General features: G+C 43.4%; 1 protein-coding gene across 1 annotated transcript in view; it reads right to left on the reverse strand.

Annotated features, from left to right (window-relative positions):
* Positions 1-11728: 11728 nt before the first annotated feature.
* The window catches only part of LOC144783897 (vomeronasal type-2 receptor 26-like), a 74151-nt gene continuing 66429 nt past the window's right edge, over positions 11729-19450 (reverse strand). The window contains exon 7 of the mRNA XM_078662639.1: positions 11729-12660. Coding sequence (XP_078518765.1) covers positions 11729-12660 — 932 coding nt within the window. The remainder of the gene's footprint in view (positions 12661-19450) is intronic.

Here is a 19450-nt window from a genome sequence, read left to right on the forward strand (position 1 = left end):
CAGGAAGACCAGCGTGAACAGCAGTTCGCACTACACTCTGCCACTTGCAGAACTTCCCAGAGTATTTTTGTAACTTCATGGAGTTCCGCATAGCAAAACTCAGCAAACTACACTGTTTACCCATTACATCCCCTCTAGATGACACACCAGAAACCAAAGCTTAAACACATACCTTAAACACATTTACAAAAAAGGCCTAGATACTCTGATTCACTTGGCCAAACTACCAGTAGAGCTCCATGCCAACCCTGCTGCATAAGTAAAGTAATAAGAATTTCTTGTTGTCATGGACATACTAGTCCCCAACCTCAAATATTGAATTTCTTCTTCTCTCCTCCCCCCAAAAATTCCAACTTCCACTCAAGTAGCCTTCTAGACACAATGCCATGTACCTCAAAACCCACCATGATCACCTAAACTAAATCTCTTGGATTGAAGCTTGAAAAACTATTCAGCATTGAGTGAAATGTTAAAGAGATGAGCAGGGATGCCATATTTGATTTAAAACTTATCCTTAAGGGCAAGTCATTCATACCAAAACAAGAAACTAAACTGCACATATTCTAGTCATCTCACATATACAACTGAAATGCAATCCAGACCGGACTTCGTAAGTTTGATAAAGATCCCTTGAAAGCAGCACTCCATCTGCAGTACAATAAGAGGCTCATTTATGGGAAAGCCACGCAGTGCAGTGCATTAAGTTACCTTGCTGCACTGCGCTGCATGAAATGGAAAGGGCAGGAATGCCCAATACGGTGCATTCCTGTCCTTTCCCTTGCGCTGGTGCCATCATGACAGAATAGCCCTTACACAAGCACCCTTGCACCATGGTGCAAAGTTGCCTGAGTTGCATGCAGGATTGTTTTTGGGCAGGAAAGCACACCTTACTGCACGGCGAATTCTCTTTCTACGTGTGCTGCAGAATGAAGCACACATACAAAGAGGAAGAAATAATGACGCCGATGGAATTTGATGGTACACCAAATTTACTAAAGGTTGTAAACCTGGGATTGACCCAAAATGGTGTATGTAGGGTTCAGCTATTCATCCTTACAGGACACTACATCTCCCCCTTTGTTAAATAAAAAGTACTAATATTACACACATACATTATAATTCCTGTTAGAAATGGGATTCCTGGTTGGCTGAGGTATGCACCCAGGCCAGGCAGGGACAACCACTCTTGTCCCAATCCTGAGTTGATGTCTATTTTTTAAGGGTCCTAAGAAATTAACTGCGGTTCTCTCCCAAGTCTGCTTGGGAGAGCTGACATAACTAATGAATGTTGCATTGTTTTGAGAGATAAACAGTTGCATGAATTACAGGCTTTTAGTTCTCTCTCATCACTTTCATCAAGGCTGGAAAACCACACTCAGTCTTGAAGAACTATCTTGGTGGCGAAACTGCCATGATGACCCTTGTGGGCTAGCACAATGACTTGTTGTTGCAGTGTCTCTGTAAACACAATTCTAGAACCTCTTAATATACTGCCTTCTTGACAGAGAGTTTCTCACGCACATTTTTGAATTTTTGGTATTCAAAGTCACCCATAAGAGGTCAAGTGTGTATCTTCCAAGATTGTTAGGCAAGAATGTCCTTGAGAACACGCAGAGCTCGATCTCTATTTATAGAGGCAAGAATTTGTTCCACCGAAAGAGCAGAAGATATGATTGACTTGACTTGACTATGAAGTTAACATAGGTCTCAGCCGCTTTAGACATTGTACTGTGACACTGCACTGACACTTGTGAAAAGTAGTTGGCAATATTTTCATTTTGCCTATGCACAATATTGTAATTATACTCTTCAGCCACAACATCCACCTCTCTATGCAAAGAAACATCTTGCGTTTCGGATTCCCAAAAATGGTGAGCTATGCCAGGTAGTCAGTGACAAGGGTGAAGTGTTTTCCATTGAGAAACACATGTAAGTGTTCACTTACCACACTACAGCTAGACTTTCTTTCTCAGGTTGGGAATAAACAAGTTTGGTGCATAAGCCACAATGTACCTTTAGGCATTGTTGTGTCCACTGTGCTGGGCAAGGATCGTACCCAACCCCACTGGGTTAGCATCTACTCCAACCTCAGTATGAAGTTTTGGATCAAAATATGCCATTTCAGTAAGATTCTCTAATGCATGTTTCATTTTCTTAAAGCTTCAATCAGGTGACCCCTCGAACACTGCATTCTTTTTTTGTCAAGTCTCTCAAAAGGTCACTGGCGATGGCAAAATCATGAATGTACCAGGAACAGTAATTGGCCATGCCAGGGAAGGACTACAGCATGGTCACATCTTGGAGTGGATTAGTGGATGATAAGGCTTGTACTTTAGCTGGATCTGGTGTTATCCCATTTTCAGCGAAAATTTAGTTTTGTTTTGTGAATCTCACACTTTTCTGCTTCCAAAGTGAGACCAGCATCAGCAAGCAAATGGTATACTTGTGCAAGGGCTTTGTCACATTCTTTTTAAGTGGCTTCAAATACCAGTATATCATCATTATAGTTAAAAGCATGTGTGACAGGCGGTATTGTTAGGCTAATGACATCTTGAAAGAGGTCTCCAGCTGACAACCTCCCAAGTCTGAGGGCCAGATTTAGATCGCGGCAGATGGGTTACTCTGTCATAACGGGGATGGATATCTTGTCTGCTAATATATATATATCCCATCACAACTGAGACGGATATTCAGTTTGCCAAAATATAAATCCTGTAAGATATAATTGGATTTATATTTTGGAGGCTGGGATATCCGTCACCGTTGGGAGGGAGTAGCTTTTCCGCTGAGATCTAAATCAGGCAATTAGTCTATTAAATCTGAACAAATCAACATGGGTCAAAAAGGTGGTAATGTACCTCCAATTTCATCTAATTCGAGTTGATGATATCCTTGTTCAGATCCAGGTGAGAAAAGATGTTGGTGACATTCAGCTGTGTAATCATGCCTGCAATTTGCAGACTTGCACAGACTTGATTGTCGTTCTTTAGCAATCGCCTTGTTAGCTTGAGATATGTCAACACATATGTGCAAAGCACCTTCACCGTCCTTTTTGAGCACTACCACTATGGATGAAACCCATTGTGTCGGATGAGAAGAACATTCAATGATGTCATGCTTTAACAGTATCTCCAGTCTTTTTTCAGCAGCTTCCTGTATGTGAAAATCAATCCAACTATGTCGTTGAGCAACATTACAAATTCATTGATATGAAGTTGCACATTCATGGTCTTAAGCCTCCCTAGTCCATGAAGCAATGAAGGGAACTGTGTTACTATGTCTGCATATGTATTTATGATATAGCTGATGGAGATCAGATCCATGTCAACAGTAGTTGAACTTGACGAAGTACCTTGAAAAACATGAATCAGCGCTTGAACCTTTGTTTTCATGTGGTGCATGGATGCTACAAATAATCCTTTTCGCTTTGCAATGGTGTAGAAACAGTCCACTTGTGTGCCTTTGTCTTTGAAGGTGTAAGACTGGGCACCAGAAACAGTTAATTGTACTACTATGCCGCATGATAATTATCAATGCACCACTGTCGATGATAAATGTTATTGGACAACCGTTCACCCATAGATTGATCTTGAGGCAATGTCGGATAGAACATGGTTGTTTCACCTGGTGATCTCTTTTGGACTTGGACTCTTCTCAGCAAGAAGGTAAACCCATGTGCCCACGTTGTTTACCAGGCGACGTCATTGCAGAGCCATCTTATTTATTTTATTTATTTACTCTGACGTTTTTTATTGCTCTGGCCAGGCCCGAGGGTATCGAAGTGCTTTACAACAGTCATACTGCTACCGATCACAAAATACAGTACTAGTATAGTGTATGGAGAGTTTCTGCAGGTTGTGTAACAAAGAGGCATTGAAGATATTGGAAAGCCTTTGCTGAGTGTCATAGTCTTGGGCAAAGCTCCTCTTTCTGGGAGTAGAGTCCTCAGCGTTTCGGCAGCTCCTGCCCCTTCGCTAGGGAACGATCTAGGAAAAGATTTTTGAGCTGTCCTTTGAATTTTGCATAGAAGGGGATAGTTCTGATGTGAGAGGGAAAAGAGTTCCAGAATTTAGGCGTGTTGCCCGCGATGGGCCAGGCCGCGGTTTTTGGTTTGCGAGCCTTCAGCGGGATGAGTAGTAGTGTGTACGAGCTCCTGTGGGACCTGGTCTGACCGTCTTTTTTAAGTTTGGAAGCCAGATATTCCTGTTTGCCTGTTTGCAGGGCTTTGTGAGTGAGGCAGGCTGTTCTGAAACTAGCACACATTTCGACGGTGAGACATTTTAGATCTCTGAGTGCGGGGGAGATGTGGTCAAATTTCTCCACTCCTGTGACCATTCTGGCTGCTGCGTTGAGGGTTGTTTTGAGGGGAGCAAGGTGTGATTTTGATGTACCTGAGAGAGCTGCAATCCCAAAGTCTAATCTGGACAAAACCAATGCTGGGGTGACTTGTTTGAGGTCTTTGGGCGGGATGAAAGGTTTTATTTTGGTCAATAGCTTCAAGTTAAGACAGGCGCTTTTTGCAGAGTTCTTAATGTGTATGTTCATCTTCTTCGCTGTCACTCGACAATGAAGTTGAAGATCCTTTGAAAGATTAATTGAACGATGATCACCCTTGTTTAGTTTCCACTTGCCTCAATTGGTGTCGCCCTTTGATGTTGTTGGTGCGGCTAAAGGTTCCTGGAACTTTCTGGCATCAATTTTCCCATCTCGCCATGATGTGGTCTGTTTCACTTTCGCTTTACAAACTGTTATAAAATAGTTTTTTTTCCCACAGTCTTTGCATGTTTGTTAAATGGCAGGGCATTTACCTTCATGCAGAAAGAAGAATCTGCATTAGAAACATAATTTCCTTTTCTTCAAAAACATGACATTATTGCCCTCAACCTTGTGTTGCTGCTTAGTTTTCATGATCAAGGCTAATTCACTCTGGGCTACTCCAGCTTCCATATCATCAGCTTGCCGAACTGCATGTTCTTCTGCTCTCACAGCCATGTGCACTCTCTCCAGACTGAGGGCCTGATTAAGATCCTGGCAGACAGGTTAGTCTGTCACAACGGTGATGGATATACCATCCACCAAAATATGAATCCCATTATATGTAATGGGATTTATATTTCCGTGAATGGTAGATATGTCACCGCTGTGATAGAGTAACCCATCCGCCAGGATCTAAATCAGGCCCTGAATGTCATGCATAGAATACGTCATCTGAACAAGTCATAAAGGCCTCTGTCAATAAATCGTAGGTGGATGACATCTCCAATATTGAATTAATTGAACTTGCAATGCTTGATGAGGGCCTCAAGTCTTTCAGAAAACTCTCTCATCATTTCTACAGCATGCTGACTCACTTGGTTGAAGATGTACCTTACATAGTCGAAGTTCGGCATTTGATTGAACTTGATTTCTAATGCTGTCTTAATCTGACAGTAAGATATTTCATCAGCTTGTGGTATTTTTTGTATTGCATCTTTCACTCTATCACCTGCAAGGTTCTTTAAATATTTGATGATCTTTTTGTCATCTGCTTCTTACAGCACATTGATGAAATCATCAAATATTTTCATCCATTTAGTCCGGGAAACAACTGTTACAGTGCATGCATTAACATGCACACTTTTACCCCGCATGCCATTACAACGAAAATTGCTTGCTGTGGGGGGTATAAGGTTTTGGATTTAACTCCAACACCTCCGTACTATTGCACTGACTGGAGTTGGAATAATAAATTATACTATTCCAAACTACAGTACAACCTCAACAACTTGTCGGGGTAAAAAATTGCGTTGTACCGGCGTGTTGGGTAAAAGCATGCGTTGTTACGTCATACAACCATTCACTCCATCTGGTGCCTGTGCTTTCTGACGGTATCAAATTGAAGCTGTGGTTTCAAAGAACATGGCAGCATTATAACCACCTGTAGAACTTCCTGCTATCGATAGCAGGGCCCGCTCAGACAATGTTGGCTGCCCCCTTGGACCAGCCCCATTCATACTATTTCCAAGTCCCAGCCACATCTTTTGTGGTGAATAACAGTTTGCTGGACCTTAGAAAACTCTCAGGGAGAGCACTCTTGTTGCTTTGGGTTACTGATCTTCTATCTTGTTGCCAGTTGTAGCGTTCTACTTGGCCTAGTAGAATGCAAATGACCACACCACACAAAGAGATCTGTAGTGCACATCTTTATTCTTCAGAGTGCAACAGTTAACTGTACACACTGCATTATGAACTTTATTAACCACACCCAGAGACACCCAGGCCATTAAGTCATTATCCTATGGAGTCCATCAGGGACAGGAAGGGTCTTGCTATTCATACTTACAAGACACTACATTGCACCTACCACAGAGAGGTATAACAATGAGAAATATGCGTATTTCTCCATGTTGCTACGCCTTTCAATGCGTGATCCCTTTTTGCATAGAGAAGCAAGAGCCCAGGGGTTCTCTAAAGACCAGGTAAACTGATGACCAACCAGGTAAACTGAGCTTCTTCTTATAGTACTCATGATAATTTAGAATTAATGTTATTGTCTGGAGTCACATTTGAAAACACTCTAAAGAAATGGAAGGTGGATGCATCTTTACCATTGGATGAATCTTTCCCATCTTACCAGAATATTTATAAGAGGTGAAGCTTAGTTAGTAGCTTCCAGTGGATGGTATGTCATGGGTGTGAGAACAGAGGTTGATGGCTGATGGTTCAAAGGACTAAGGTTGAAGGAACTGGGACACCAGGCAATATTCTGGTGAGTTTTCTCAGCCTTTCATACACCCAGGATCTGTAAAATGAGTACCATTTGGTTGGGAAACCCAGACATTGGTACCCTTCAAGGTAGGACCTGAATACAAACTCACTCAAGTGCTAGAAATGTAGATCTGTCAAGTGCTGGTTGCTCCTTGTATACTTAGCCATGACTGACTTATCTGTTTAAACAGAATCTACAGTTAATTCTCTAAGATGCATAATAGATAAAGAAAGAATCTAAGGAGTCTTACTCAAGTTCCAAGGAAAGAAACAATTCATCTGCTACTCACATAATTATTGTCCAGAAGTACCTAATAAACACCACATGGGACAACATTTGCATCTAGAGATACATTTTCTACATTGCATAACTCTGCTAATCTCACCTCTTCCCCATGGTGCATGACATAATTTGTGTCCACTGCCGATTTATGAATAAAACAATAACATACATGGAAAAGGAAGAAAATATGTTTTTGGACCAGACAATTTGGGACTTCACTCTCTCTACATTCGCTCAAGTACAAACCCATACCCACGGTTTACACTTATTAAGTTATCTCACCACTATAATGAATTATTAAACTTAAGCTGGAGGATCAAACTGACATGACAAGCAAAGTCTAGGATTCCATCAATCACCCAAAGACATTCAATGGGAGGACCAGTTTCAGCAGTGGTTAATGAAAATAGTTCACTGTACTATCCTACAGGACACTATTCAATCAATCACTCAGTAATCTTATAAAGTGTGACTACTCACCCATGAGGGACTCAAGGTGCTAAGGGTGAAGGGGTTCTGCAGTTCAGTCAAAGAGCCAGGTCTTGAGGTCCATCCTGAACTGGAGCAGCAATGGTAATTGCCTGAGGTGCAGTGGCAGGGAGTTTGAGGTCTTCGCAGCAAGGTAGGAGAAGGAGCTTCCTCCAGCTGTGGTCTTGCAGGTCTGATGGATGGTGGCCAGGTGCAGTTGGGTAGAGTGGAGATGTCTGGTGGGAATCTAGAAGGTGAGGTGGTGGTTGAGGTATGCAGGTTCTGCATTGTGTAGGCATGTGTGATGAGCTTGAAGATGATTTTTTTTGTTGACAGTAGCCTGTGTAGGTCTCTCAGGTGGCTGGTGATATGGTTGCAGCGTGAGAAGTTCAGGGCGAGTCAGACGGAGGCGTTCTGGATGTTCTGCAGTTTCTTTTGGAGTGTCTGGGTGGTGCTGGCATATAGTGCATTGCCGTAGTCCAGCCAGCTGCTGACGAGCAGATGAGTGACCGTTTTACTTGACTTGGTGGGGATTCACTTGAAGATCATACGAAGCAGGTGGAGGGTGTAGAAGCAGGAGGAGGAAATGTATTGATTTGGTGGTTCATTGAGAGCGAGGAGTCCAGGATGTTGCTGAGGTTTCATGCGTGGGCCGTATGTGTGCGGATGTTCTGAGTGTGGAAGGCTACCAAGAGTCATCGCAGGTGGAGGAGGAGCCCAGGATGAGGAGTTCAGTCTTGTCTAAGTTAAGCTTAAGGCAGCTGACGTTCATCGAGATCGCGACTGCCTTCATCCCATTAGGGAAGTTGCTCTTGTCAGCATGACCCTGGGGGTGTCATCAGAGGTCAGATTAGTCCAGCTGGTCAAGGTCTGCTGGGCTTACATTGAAAAGAAGACTTCAAAGAGAGCCCACCCCCTCCATGCACCCAAACCTAATTTGGTGGCTAAACCAATAGTATGCTCAGCCATGGCCCTGTATTAGACCCTTTGTGGATAGGCGACCTCTCATGCTCAATAAGATGCAGGTGTCAAAATCCCTACAATGCACAGCCTTTGCCTTTTACAGGAGACTTATTGGCGAGCCCACTGCCTCCAGATAACCAAGCCTCAATAGATGGCCATGGTCATGCTATGCACAGCTTTTTTTCCTGTATCTGAATCTGTGATGGAGCAGGACAATCCAGGGAGGAGGTAAAGACATATAGAGACTGGTGGACTGCTGTACCTCTCTTTCCTCCTCTTGTCCTCTTTCAGCAGGAGGAATGGAGCCCACAATCACAAACTTCATTGAACGCTAACGAGGAACAAGAAGCTGGTGCCTTTAATTGGGTATTCCTGCAGGACGAGACACCACCCCCAGATGACATCATGACGCCCTGGCCGTAAAATGCGGGGATTTCCAGGAAGACGGCGTACAGCTTTACCGGAGAGGAGGAAGAATCGGATTGGAGAACGAGATCGAGAAACCAGACTGCGGATGAAGAAGATGAGGGAGAACGAAGACTGAGCCCCACTGCCGCCCCATCAAAGCCGGGAGGCCAACGACCCCACGAGTCGCCATGCCGTGTTCCCAAGGGAGGAGCGTGGCTGTAACAGGTATGGGGCAACGTAGCGGGCTGGGTAGGGAGAAGAGACCGGCCGGAAGTCTAGCATTGAAGTCTCTGCCACCTACATAAATCCCTGCACATAACCCCCTTTCCCACCCACGAGCACTAGAGCACTGATCCTCGCCGTTCCTGTGTGATCACTTTCTGCACACCAAAGTGTGGTGTCTCCCTCACCCCCGGGCTCTGGTGTATACGCCTTCCAGTAGGACGAGTGTCCTGATATATTTCCTTTATTTCTCTTTTGGTTATACCTGAATACTGCCACGGGACATCAGGACCAAGGGGACGGCCTGACAGGACCCTCCAGAACAAGACAGCTTCCATGCAGAGTGGTCCTGCACCCAGTTTTAAAACGGATCCTGCAGCTTTTGCTAAAGAGAGACTGACCAGTAGACAAAAGCGAGTGTTTGGCAAAATAAAGCCCTACTTAAAATGACCTGGCTTGTTCTCAGTCACTGATACCCCACCACAGACTCTTTGTTTGTATTTGACCTCTTCAGAACAAAAGAAAATCTGGAGTGAAATGTGAAATTGATCCAGTGGTAGTCCAGCTGTAGCAATTAAATATAGAATACAATTGGTTATTCACCTGGTATGGTACTGCAGGAGTACCACAATACTTAACACATATTTTTTAATGAGTTTATTTCAAATGTTTTGTGTGAAATGGGAGAAAGGCTAGCTCTAAGAAGATACAAGGCAGCAAGTAAAGTTTCTGAATTGTGCATGAACTGTAGAGAGGACAAATGTGCAATATGCGGCAGCGGCGGAGTTCTGTTCTCCATCTGTGCTGGAACACTACCAGCGGCCACGTGCAATGCAGGCACTCTTGTGTGATAGTGAAAGGGTGTCTGTGTTGTGGTCAGGATAGTATTTGTGCAGAAAGGTGTCAGGTAATTTTGCCTTTGTATGTCTGCTACAGAATGAATGTTGCTCTTCAGCTCTTGTTGGTGAGTGGGATGCATAGGCTGCATGTAAATCCACATTTCTGATGTTCTGTGTGAGTACATTTTGGCGTCCCCCATGAGACTGTCTTCCTACATCTTCAGCAGGTAACTGTTTTTGCAGTCACATTCCTCTTCCCTGCATGGGAACTATGAAACTGCTGCACAAGAGACCCTGGATGGCTGGTGGAGTATCTTGCTTCTGCTCCTCTAGCTCTCGGATATCTTCTTCTGAAGCCATTCTAAATTAAGTTCCCATAAGAATTTAAAATAAAACAAAATCAGCATGATGCCCCAGCTCAACATGCTTTAACAGCGTATTCCATATCTGGATTATAGGTTTGAAGCTTCATATAAATGGAGCCAATCAGATGCATTTTACTTGTGTCTTATGCACAACTAGTCTTATGTGGGACATCAATACACAAAAAGGAGGCAATGTCACAAACAAACTCAAGGTATTCTCATTATTTGACCCAATTAGGAAAGGTATAGGCTCAAACTTAAATAAAATCACTGTTTCATACCCAACATTATAAAACATTTCCCGGGAAGAAGAAGAAAAACCCACACAGAACTCTCACCGGGACCTACCATTGGTTTTGCAGGTTCCATGGTAGTAGTACAGTGAGACAATGGAAAGTAAAAAAGTGAAATGCATAACATATATTCATATAACATATAGTCATTTTCAATATGAAATCATACTATTGAAAATGTACTACAAAAAAAACAGTAGTATAACAGCAAAAATTGACACTATAGTTAAACTGGAAAATTGGCATTTGATTTTTGTTAATCAAAATCCTATAAATTGACTTAAATAATCAAAGTTAACTTGACATTATAGTTTGCTATACATGTAGGGGAGAGGCATTGTGCATTGTGGAGTGGAGTGGTATTGTAGGGAGAGGAGTGGAGTAGAATGTTGTGGTGTGGAACTGTGTGGACTGGATTTTAGTATGTAAATTTGGGGCACATGCCTGGGAAGCACATTTGTAATTATTCAGAGCTGAAAATAGTGTGTCATCCAACACCATCCTCAACGATTTCATTCCTGAATGGTTAGCTGAAGGATTTAGAGGAAAACACCACTTTAGTAAAGAGCGTTAGTACAACTGCAACATTACAATAATGAAGCAATTGCAGTTTGGCTGCTGGATGATGGTGTTGTCTCCTGAAGTTAGAATGAACTGAACATTAAGAATCTGTAGAAACTAAGGCAAATGTAGGGAGTAAACAAACGATTATTTTAAAATGAAATAAAAGCAGCGAAATATCTAATTTGAAACATTTTATAGCATTAAAATTATAAGCTAAGCTGCAATTAGACTCATTCCCTCTTGTTTAATTGAAAAACTGTCTGATACATTCAATTACTGACATTGTAATATTTTGCAAAATGTGTGTTTATGTGATTCAAAAGTGATTCAAACTGTCCTAAGACAACACAGGCCTTCATTCAGAAATAGGCCCAACTTTTAATATCAATGTCTTTTTCTGAAATTAAGTACTAAAAAGGGATGAAATACTGTGAGAAAAACATTGACACCTTTTTCAAGTCTTCTGTAGTTTGAGGCAATCTCTTTGAACATAGGGAGAAAGTGAGAAATTCCAGTTAATGAGCTCACGAAGTTTTGATTCAGTGTTAAGAATCACAGCTATTGACAATTCTTCAGTTAAGCAATCTTTTTAGTGGCTCTGCTGGTACGTGTTGATTTATTTACTACAAAGTCCTTTGTGTTCATTTCTGGTCTCAGAAAGATGATATAAACCTTGGGTGCAAAGATACAGAAGAGGATACTAGCACCAGAGGACAACATTGCAAATATCTCCACAGCTACCATGTATTTTCCTTTCGTGCTGAGATAGGCTGGAATAAAAGAGATCCAGACGCTGACGAACACCAGCATGCTGAAGGTGATGAACTTAGCCTCATTGAAGCTGTCAGGCAAATTCCTAGCCAGAAAAGCAATTCCAAAACTCACACATGCCAATAGTCCCAAAAACCCCAACATGCAGTAAAACATTAGGATTGAACCTTCATTGCATTCGGCTTCAATCTTCCAACTGCCAGCATTGCTGTTCAATACTGGGAAAGAGGGGCGTGTCCCTAGCCAGATAATACCCAGGCTAAACTCCATCAAGGAGCAGGCCAGCACAATAGAGTAAGAAGTCTTTGAGCTTAGAAGTCTTCTGAAATTACTGAGGGGTTTTGTAGCCCTAAAAGCAATGACCACGGTGATTGTTTTAGCCATCACACTGGAAACAGCAAGTGAGAAGGATATTCCAAAAATCACCTGACGAAGCATGCAGGTCACTTTCTTAGGTGGTCCAATAAAAACTAAGGAACATAAGAAGCAGAGCATGAGTGAAGCAAGGAGAATGTAACTGAGATGGAGATTATTTGCCCGTACCACTGGAGTGTGCTTATACTTCATGAACATACAGAAGATACCAGTAGAACTCATGAAGAGGAAGATGGAGATCAATGCCAAGATGGCACCCAGTGGCTCTTTGTAGGACAAATAATCAATTTTCTTAGGTATGCATCTGTCTTTTTTGTTACTCGACCAGTGATTAGCTGGGCACATCAAGCAGTCTAGGGAATCTGAGGACAAAATCTGAAGTTACTTTTTTGGAAAACATCTTGATCATGAAGCATTTATTTCCACTATGCCTTTTTCAATTGTTCTTTTGTAGAATTATATGAAATGTTATTGTTACAAAACAAACAGACAAATTAGTTTATTAGTACAATCAACAGCCACAGGATTAGGAAACAGTCTGAGCCATTATTCTAGAGTTGCAGAAATCATTTAATGGCCTGCATATGCACATATCATTTGTATAATGCAGGTTTCCAAATTAAATTAAAAGAAGCCTCCCAAGTATTTAAGATATTGAATCATTTGCAAAGCATTATTCAACGTTTAATGAATAGATGGAAAGTAGCGGGCATTTACAACAGGACTTTATTGAGATCCAGTGGAATTCTTGCCACTTTCCTCCAGTTTTCCGTGCCTCATTTGGGTGCAAGAGAGCTACCTTTTCAGATGGCGGTGGCTGAGCTGTTGCAAACCCCATCACTGGTGGCCTAGCCACCGGTTATTTGGTCTGGGTAGGCGTGCTCTATGTATGAAAGAGTAATCAATGCTATCTTTGTCTGCATGCTAAAGTCCCTTAATGCATGATTGTAACAACTACATGGCTCACTAATCAGCTCTGATCAATTTCACCCAAATTGTTTCTGCCTAGTCAGACTGCTGCCAGTTAGCTAGTGCCCACCAATTTATAGGTTTATTGGCAAAGCGCAAACTAGAGAAGGCAAGAGTGCAGGATATAATGTTGGTTTGTTTACAGGAAAGTGGAACAAATATAAACACAATATGTATTTTGTAGGTGGATCCTGCTCCAGAATCCATCATTATCTAAATGTCTCTTCCAAGGGAGTATAAGAATTGTCCCACATACATTCATATAACAAATACTGTTTGAATGCTAGATAGATAATTGTTTTTATATTAAACACATCCTTCAACAAAGGTGGACTTACTTGTCCAGACCATCCCTTGATCTCAAACATAGTTGCATTGACCAGTAGAGACATATTAACACTAATTTTGTGACTTAGGGCCAGATGTAGGTAAAAAATATTTACCGATTCTTAATTACCGAATTTTACCGATTGGGTAATTAAGAATCGGTAAATATGAAGGGTGGACATGTAGGTCCATCCAGATGTGTTTTTTACCGATTCGGTAAATATCTGTATTTACCGAATCGGTAAATACCGACCGGTAATGCTCCATTCATTCCTATGGGCTTTGAAGCCCATAGGAATGAATGGGGCATTACCGGTCGGTATTTACCGATTCGGTAAATACCGATTTTGACAAGGGTGCAGGGGGTGTCACTTTGACACCATCTAGCACCCCCAAAAAAGGTTCGGGGGCCATATGGCAGGCATACCTGCCCTAAGGGCAGGTCTGCCTGTCATATGGCACAGGGGTGCATGCACACATGTGCATGCACACCTGAATCGGTATTTTAACATCAAATACAATTTGATGGTAAAATACCGATTTTGTAGGCCTTGTGGGACTCAGAAGAGTCCCACCTACATATCAATTTTACCGATTCGGTAAATATACCGGTCGGTAAATTTACCGACCGGTATATTTACCGAATCGGTAAAATTACCGATTTGCCCCGTTTCTGTCCCCCTACATCTCAATAGCCAAATACCGGTCGGTAACGGCGAATTCGGCCGTTACCGACCGGTATTTGGCTACCTACATCTGTCTCTTAGTGATTTGTAGGATGAAGTTATCACCTCTTTTTGGCAATCTGGAACATGTCATCAGATTAAGTGCCATTGATTATTGACCTCTGGATGACAGAGGTACCCTCCAGGAAAGAAATGAGTGCAAGGACTGATCTTTCCTGACTGAGCAGCAAGTAGGGGGGATTCCAGGGCCCCACATGGCTTATGCTTCAAATGTACCCAAGGTAGTCTAATAAAACATATTATAAAAGTACAGAGTGTCTGGAATGCCGGGGATTAGTTCATCACTTTCATGATTGCATGCAAAAGAGGGGCTAATGGTTGATATTTCTTAGTCCCAGCAGTTTACCAGGACTATATATTGGGTGATAATAAGCTCCAGGGCAGTAACATGTTGAAAGAATTGCCATCATAAACATGCACTACTGTGACCCAGATTATCTTAGAAATTGAGAGCAAGAGCCAATGTTTAGGAAGTTTAGATCTTGCCATGGTGATGGCAGGGTGGACTCTTTGGTAGAGATTGAAACACATTTAGAAATATTAATGTGGGATCGCAGATGAGCGGTATTCTCAGTCAGTTGTGATCACTGTCTCTTTTTTGGGAAAAAAACTCTTATTACCTCAAAGCCATCTGTTCTTGACAAATATGGAAAAGATGCATTAATTAACTAATGAATTAATTAACTAATTAATTGATTACAGGTTTATTTGTAGCAATTCATTATCACTGTCTACTCACAGTAGTCTACTCACAGTAGAGCTCTAGGTAAGCCAAATGCAAGGAATTATCCTCCATGGACTTCAGTCACTAACCTCCAAGCAGTATGTTCTCAATTAAATGCCAGCTGGACCATATCTGTTTTCAAGAGTTCCTAAGTCTTAGAGGGATGGGATATTTACATGCACCTGTCTCCATAATTTAGACTTTTATTTCCTTGTTGTTGAAATAGAGAAGAAGTCAGCAATTGGGATGTTGTGGTAGGAAAAGGTTGTGTGCCAATTGCTGTAAGGATCCCAATACGCCTTACACATGATTACTGCAAATTGAATGTATCTCCTGAATTCAGTGAGAGCTAGTGGAGTAGTTTCAAATCTTCCGATTTACAAAGTTCAAGCTAACATTTGGGTCTCTGATTCTGCACTCCCTTCAATCCGTCAGAAGCTTTTTCGTTTTTTTTTAGTAGGTTAGTGTCATTGATATTGAAAGAATCACACCAAATCATTATAAAAGGTCTTGCTAGCTGCAATATGTTTTGAGTTAGAAGGTGGAGGAGGATTTTCTCATGTGTATAATATTGAAATGGAACATCCATCATATTGTTGTTGGAAGCAAAATTGAGTTTTTTGTTGATGGGAATACCCTGTTTCCTTCTTACTTTGTGAGATGAATGCAGAGTTAATCCCAAAGTCGCAGGCAATTCAATTATACAGGATTTTGAAATATCGCACATTAGCAATCTTTGCTTTATTGGTATTTAAAGAGATGAAGCATTAAAGAATCTATCTGTTGGCATGGTCAAGACATTTGTATAGCTGGACTGACTACTGAATAATTCTCCAAAAATATAAGCATAAAGGCATCATGTGCATTGTAGGAGAGTAGGGTCTGCTATCCTATGGTCACCCCAAATTTTTGCTTTTTGCTTCACTGGTTTTCGACTACTGAGGCTGTGGGCCTGCTGATCAGACCCCCAGCCTGCTGTTCTCTCACTAAATTACTGACACATGTGCTATAGGCACATACCACAATTGGAAATGGACTCCTTGTCAGCCCCTGTATAATGCACTATAGGTGCCCAGGGCATAGGGGCCACCAAGTCCTACCAGGGGCTGCAGCATATCTTTTGCCACCCCTGGCTGGTTCTTAAATTGACACAACTGGCTGATCACTCAGCTGGGGTAAGGTGGTGTAATCACCCCTTGCTTAGATATAGTATACCTATATCTAAACCTATATCTGGACACATGTAAACCTGTGAGCCACTCCTATGGAAGGCCTCATCAATCCTGGAGGCAGAGTGCGTGGTTTTATGTGAGATGGAGCTCTAGCATGAGCTGAGCCTGTCTGCAGCTGTCGGGAACAACTCCCTAAGCTGTTTCAGGATAATGCCATACCATATACTCTTAAGTGCCTTATAATCCTCGCGGTTAAATAGCAACTTTGGTTTGGCTTTATCAAAACATGTCGTGTAAGGTGTCATACGATTTGGAATACTATCCCCTCGCCAGTTCTGGCGACGGGGATAGCATTCCACCCCTCTAGAGGGGTAGGACATGTTGCTTTACTTAAATGCGGTTAATTTCTCCAAAGACCTTAGATCCACAAAATGGATGCCTCTGCCACAGACAAATGTCTGGACCCCTGCAGCTGACCGAAACTCGGCCAAATGGGGCCTGGACAAAGGGTTTCCTGTCACAGGAGGGTGTCACCACCCTCCAGACAGGAGATAGTGGATTGTAGCAGGGAGGTTTGAAAGAAACCAGACACTGCTTGGGGCGCACAAGGCTGCCCCTTGCATAATCCGGCCAAACCGGTTCTGGGGCACTCCAGCCCTCGTGCCAGGGCGGCCTGGATCAAAGGAAGGGGGTGTATCCACCCACTTCCTGGGTCCCACCCATAGGGGGGGACCTAGCAGGTAATCACGCCCCCCAGATTCGAATAAGAGTGGGAGCAGTGCCAATGCACATCAGATTTCCTGGAAGAAACATTAGAAACGAAACTCTGGACCCTTGGACCTCCATCTCAACGTGGAAGCCCGAAGAATCTCCCTTGTGGTCAAGGAGTGACCACCCTGCAGCAGCAGGCACCATCCAGCCCTCGACGTCTACTTAGTTGCAGTTCCCGCCGGAACTCGAGCAACTGAGATCGACGAGATCAAGCTTGCCTGCCTTCCAACAGCCCGATCCACAGTCCCTGCAAAGCTGAGACCCGTGGAGGCGACCGGAAGCGTGGGGCACGCCATCTTGAATTGACCACGAGACGCTGACCGTGCAGCCCACGAGTGACCCTCGAAGCTGTGCACCAGAGTTTAAGAAGCCCCCACCCTGAGCTACTCTTGAGCCGAAGTTCAGCCCTCCACACTCGACGAGTGCTGCGTGGGGCCCTTCTGCTCCATTTGGCTCAACGCGTTGGCCCGGTCACTTGCCAGCCGGCTAGTGGTCCCTGTGCCGACGAAACTACAAAGAAGACTCGTGAATCTGGTTGCTCCAGATCCACACCAGCTCCCCTGAAAAGGAGCCCCCACTCTGACCTTCCTGGTTTGAGTGAGAAGCAATCTCCCGGTTCCGCGTGGATTGCTCTTGCCAAGTGTTGTTTGCTCCAAACTTGAAGCCGACAGCGCCAACGGTGAGAGCCTGCGTGGGACAGATCGTGACCTGCTCCTGGATGTCGCAGATGCCCCAGAGCCCACGTGACAGCGGAGAGAAGCTCCTCGACGACCACCTGATTGCGCCCGACATTGCCTGGTTCCGTCCTGGTTCCACCCTGGTCACTGCTGAGTGACCCAGACTCTGTCCCCTCTGCTTTCATGTACCCTTCGACTTGAGTCCACCCTTGGACTCCACCGGACACTTCATCTTCAACCCGCCTGCAGCCCTTTCAGCTTCAAGCACCAAGAGCCTGCGTGTCAAAACCCGACGCCACTTCGACCCTGTGCACCCACTTCCTGTGGGTGAGGTAACTTTGCTCCGCCAGTGTTCCCACACTGGTGCACACCTCTAGGGTCTGTGTCTTAAGTTTTGTTCATCTAGGTTCAGCGGAAGTGTCCTTAAACTCTAACTTTACACTTTTTACGCACCATTGGTTAACATTGGTGCATGCGTGCGCTTTCCGCACAGCTCCCGAATCCCGAGGGCCATTCCCGACTTCAGCATTGCTTGTCCTGACTGCTCCCAGCGATTCCCTAGGCCCTAGGCCTAACCACTGCTCGAGTGGCATCTCTTATACCACTTGTTTAGTATATGGTTTGAGTGGCCCCCTGCCCTCATTCATAATTGTGCAACTTGTATGTTTAAACAGTGCTTTTGATTTAACGCTTGTGCCCCTTTATTCATAAAGAATACTGGGGATTGTTTTTAGTAATAAATACATATATTTTTATAATATATACTTGTGTGGTGTCCTTTCATTTGATATTACAGGATTGTATGTGGTAAGTTAAGCCTTTAGGCTGCTTAGTCCATGCTACCCCTAGGATAGCTTGTCTAATAAGGTTGACTTACAACCAGACACCATAAGGGATTGTTTGGTCTGATAATAGGTGGTTCCAGAATTGGAAACATCACCTATCAGGCCAACTTCTCACATTGGTGAGCAGCGGTGCGGATTTGAGCTTGCTGTTGTTTTACCATTGCAATCTTTGTATCAAATTGAAAGATCACATCAAGTACCTCTAGGTACATATAAATCAAAAGCTTAGCATATTAAGTTCTACTGAACCAAGTAGTTGTAGATTAAAGGGATTAGCACACCCTGACTACAACTCACTAGCAAGGTACAGTAGGAAAACACTTAGTGTAGGTAAGTGCACCACTTACACCTCACTAGCAGTCATGTCTGACACAGGAAAAGCCTCAGGGTCTGATCCTGCGACAGTTGACCTTACCAAGGCAACTTCCAACTATGACAAGTTAACCCGAAAGGACTTGGTTGCCCTGTGCATCTCAAGAGGGTTAAAAAGGGGCAGAAGTCCCACCTGCCAAATCCTGATAGACATCCTAGAGCAGGATGACTTAGAAAGGGCGAAGGAAGCTTCCCTAGAGACAGGAAATGGAGGGAACCCCCCTGTAACTGATCCCCCTCAGGAGGACGAGGAAGAAGAAGAGGAGGAGGAGGACTCAGAAGTTGAGGACCCACTAGATCAGGATCAGAGGGGTAGCCAGGTCCAAGTTGCCAGGCTTAACCAGGCCAACTTAGACCTACTGGGGAATGGAGAGGGCCAGCACCTCCCCAGATCCCATCATGTTATTCTCCCAGGCAACAGAAGAGTGAGATCTCCCTCAGGGGACTCTCATATTTCTAGTGCCTCCAGAGAATCACAGAGAGGCATGACTGCTTCTCAAAAGCTAGAGCATAGGGCCAGAATGAGGGCTGTCAAACTCCAGATAGAGA

This window comes from Lissotriton helveticus, chromosome 10, assembly GCF_964261635.1.
Source record: "Lissotriton helveticus chromosome 10, aLisHel1.1, whole genome shotgun sequence".
Classification (NCBI taxonomy): domain Eukaryota; kingdom Metazoa; phylum Chordata; class Amphibia; order Caudata; family Salamandridae; genus Lissotriton; species Lissotriton helveticus.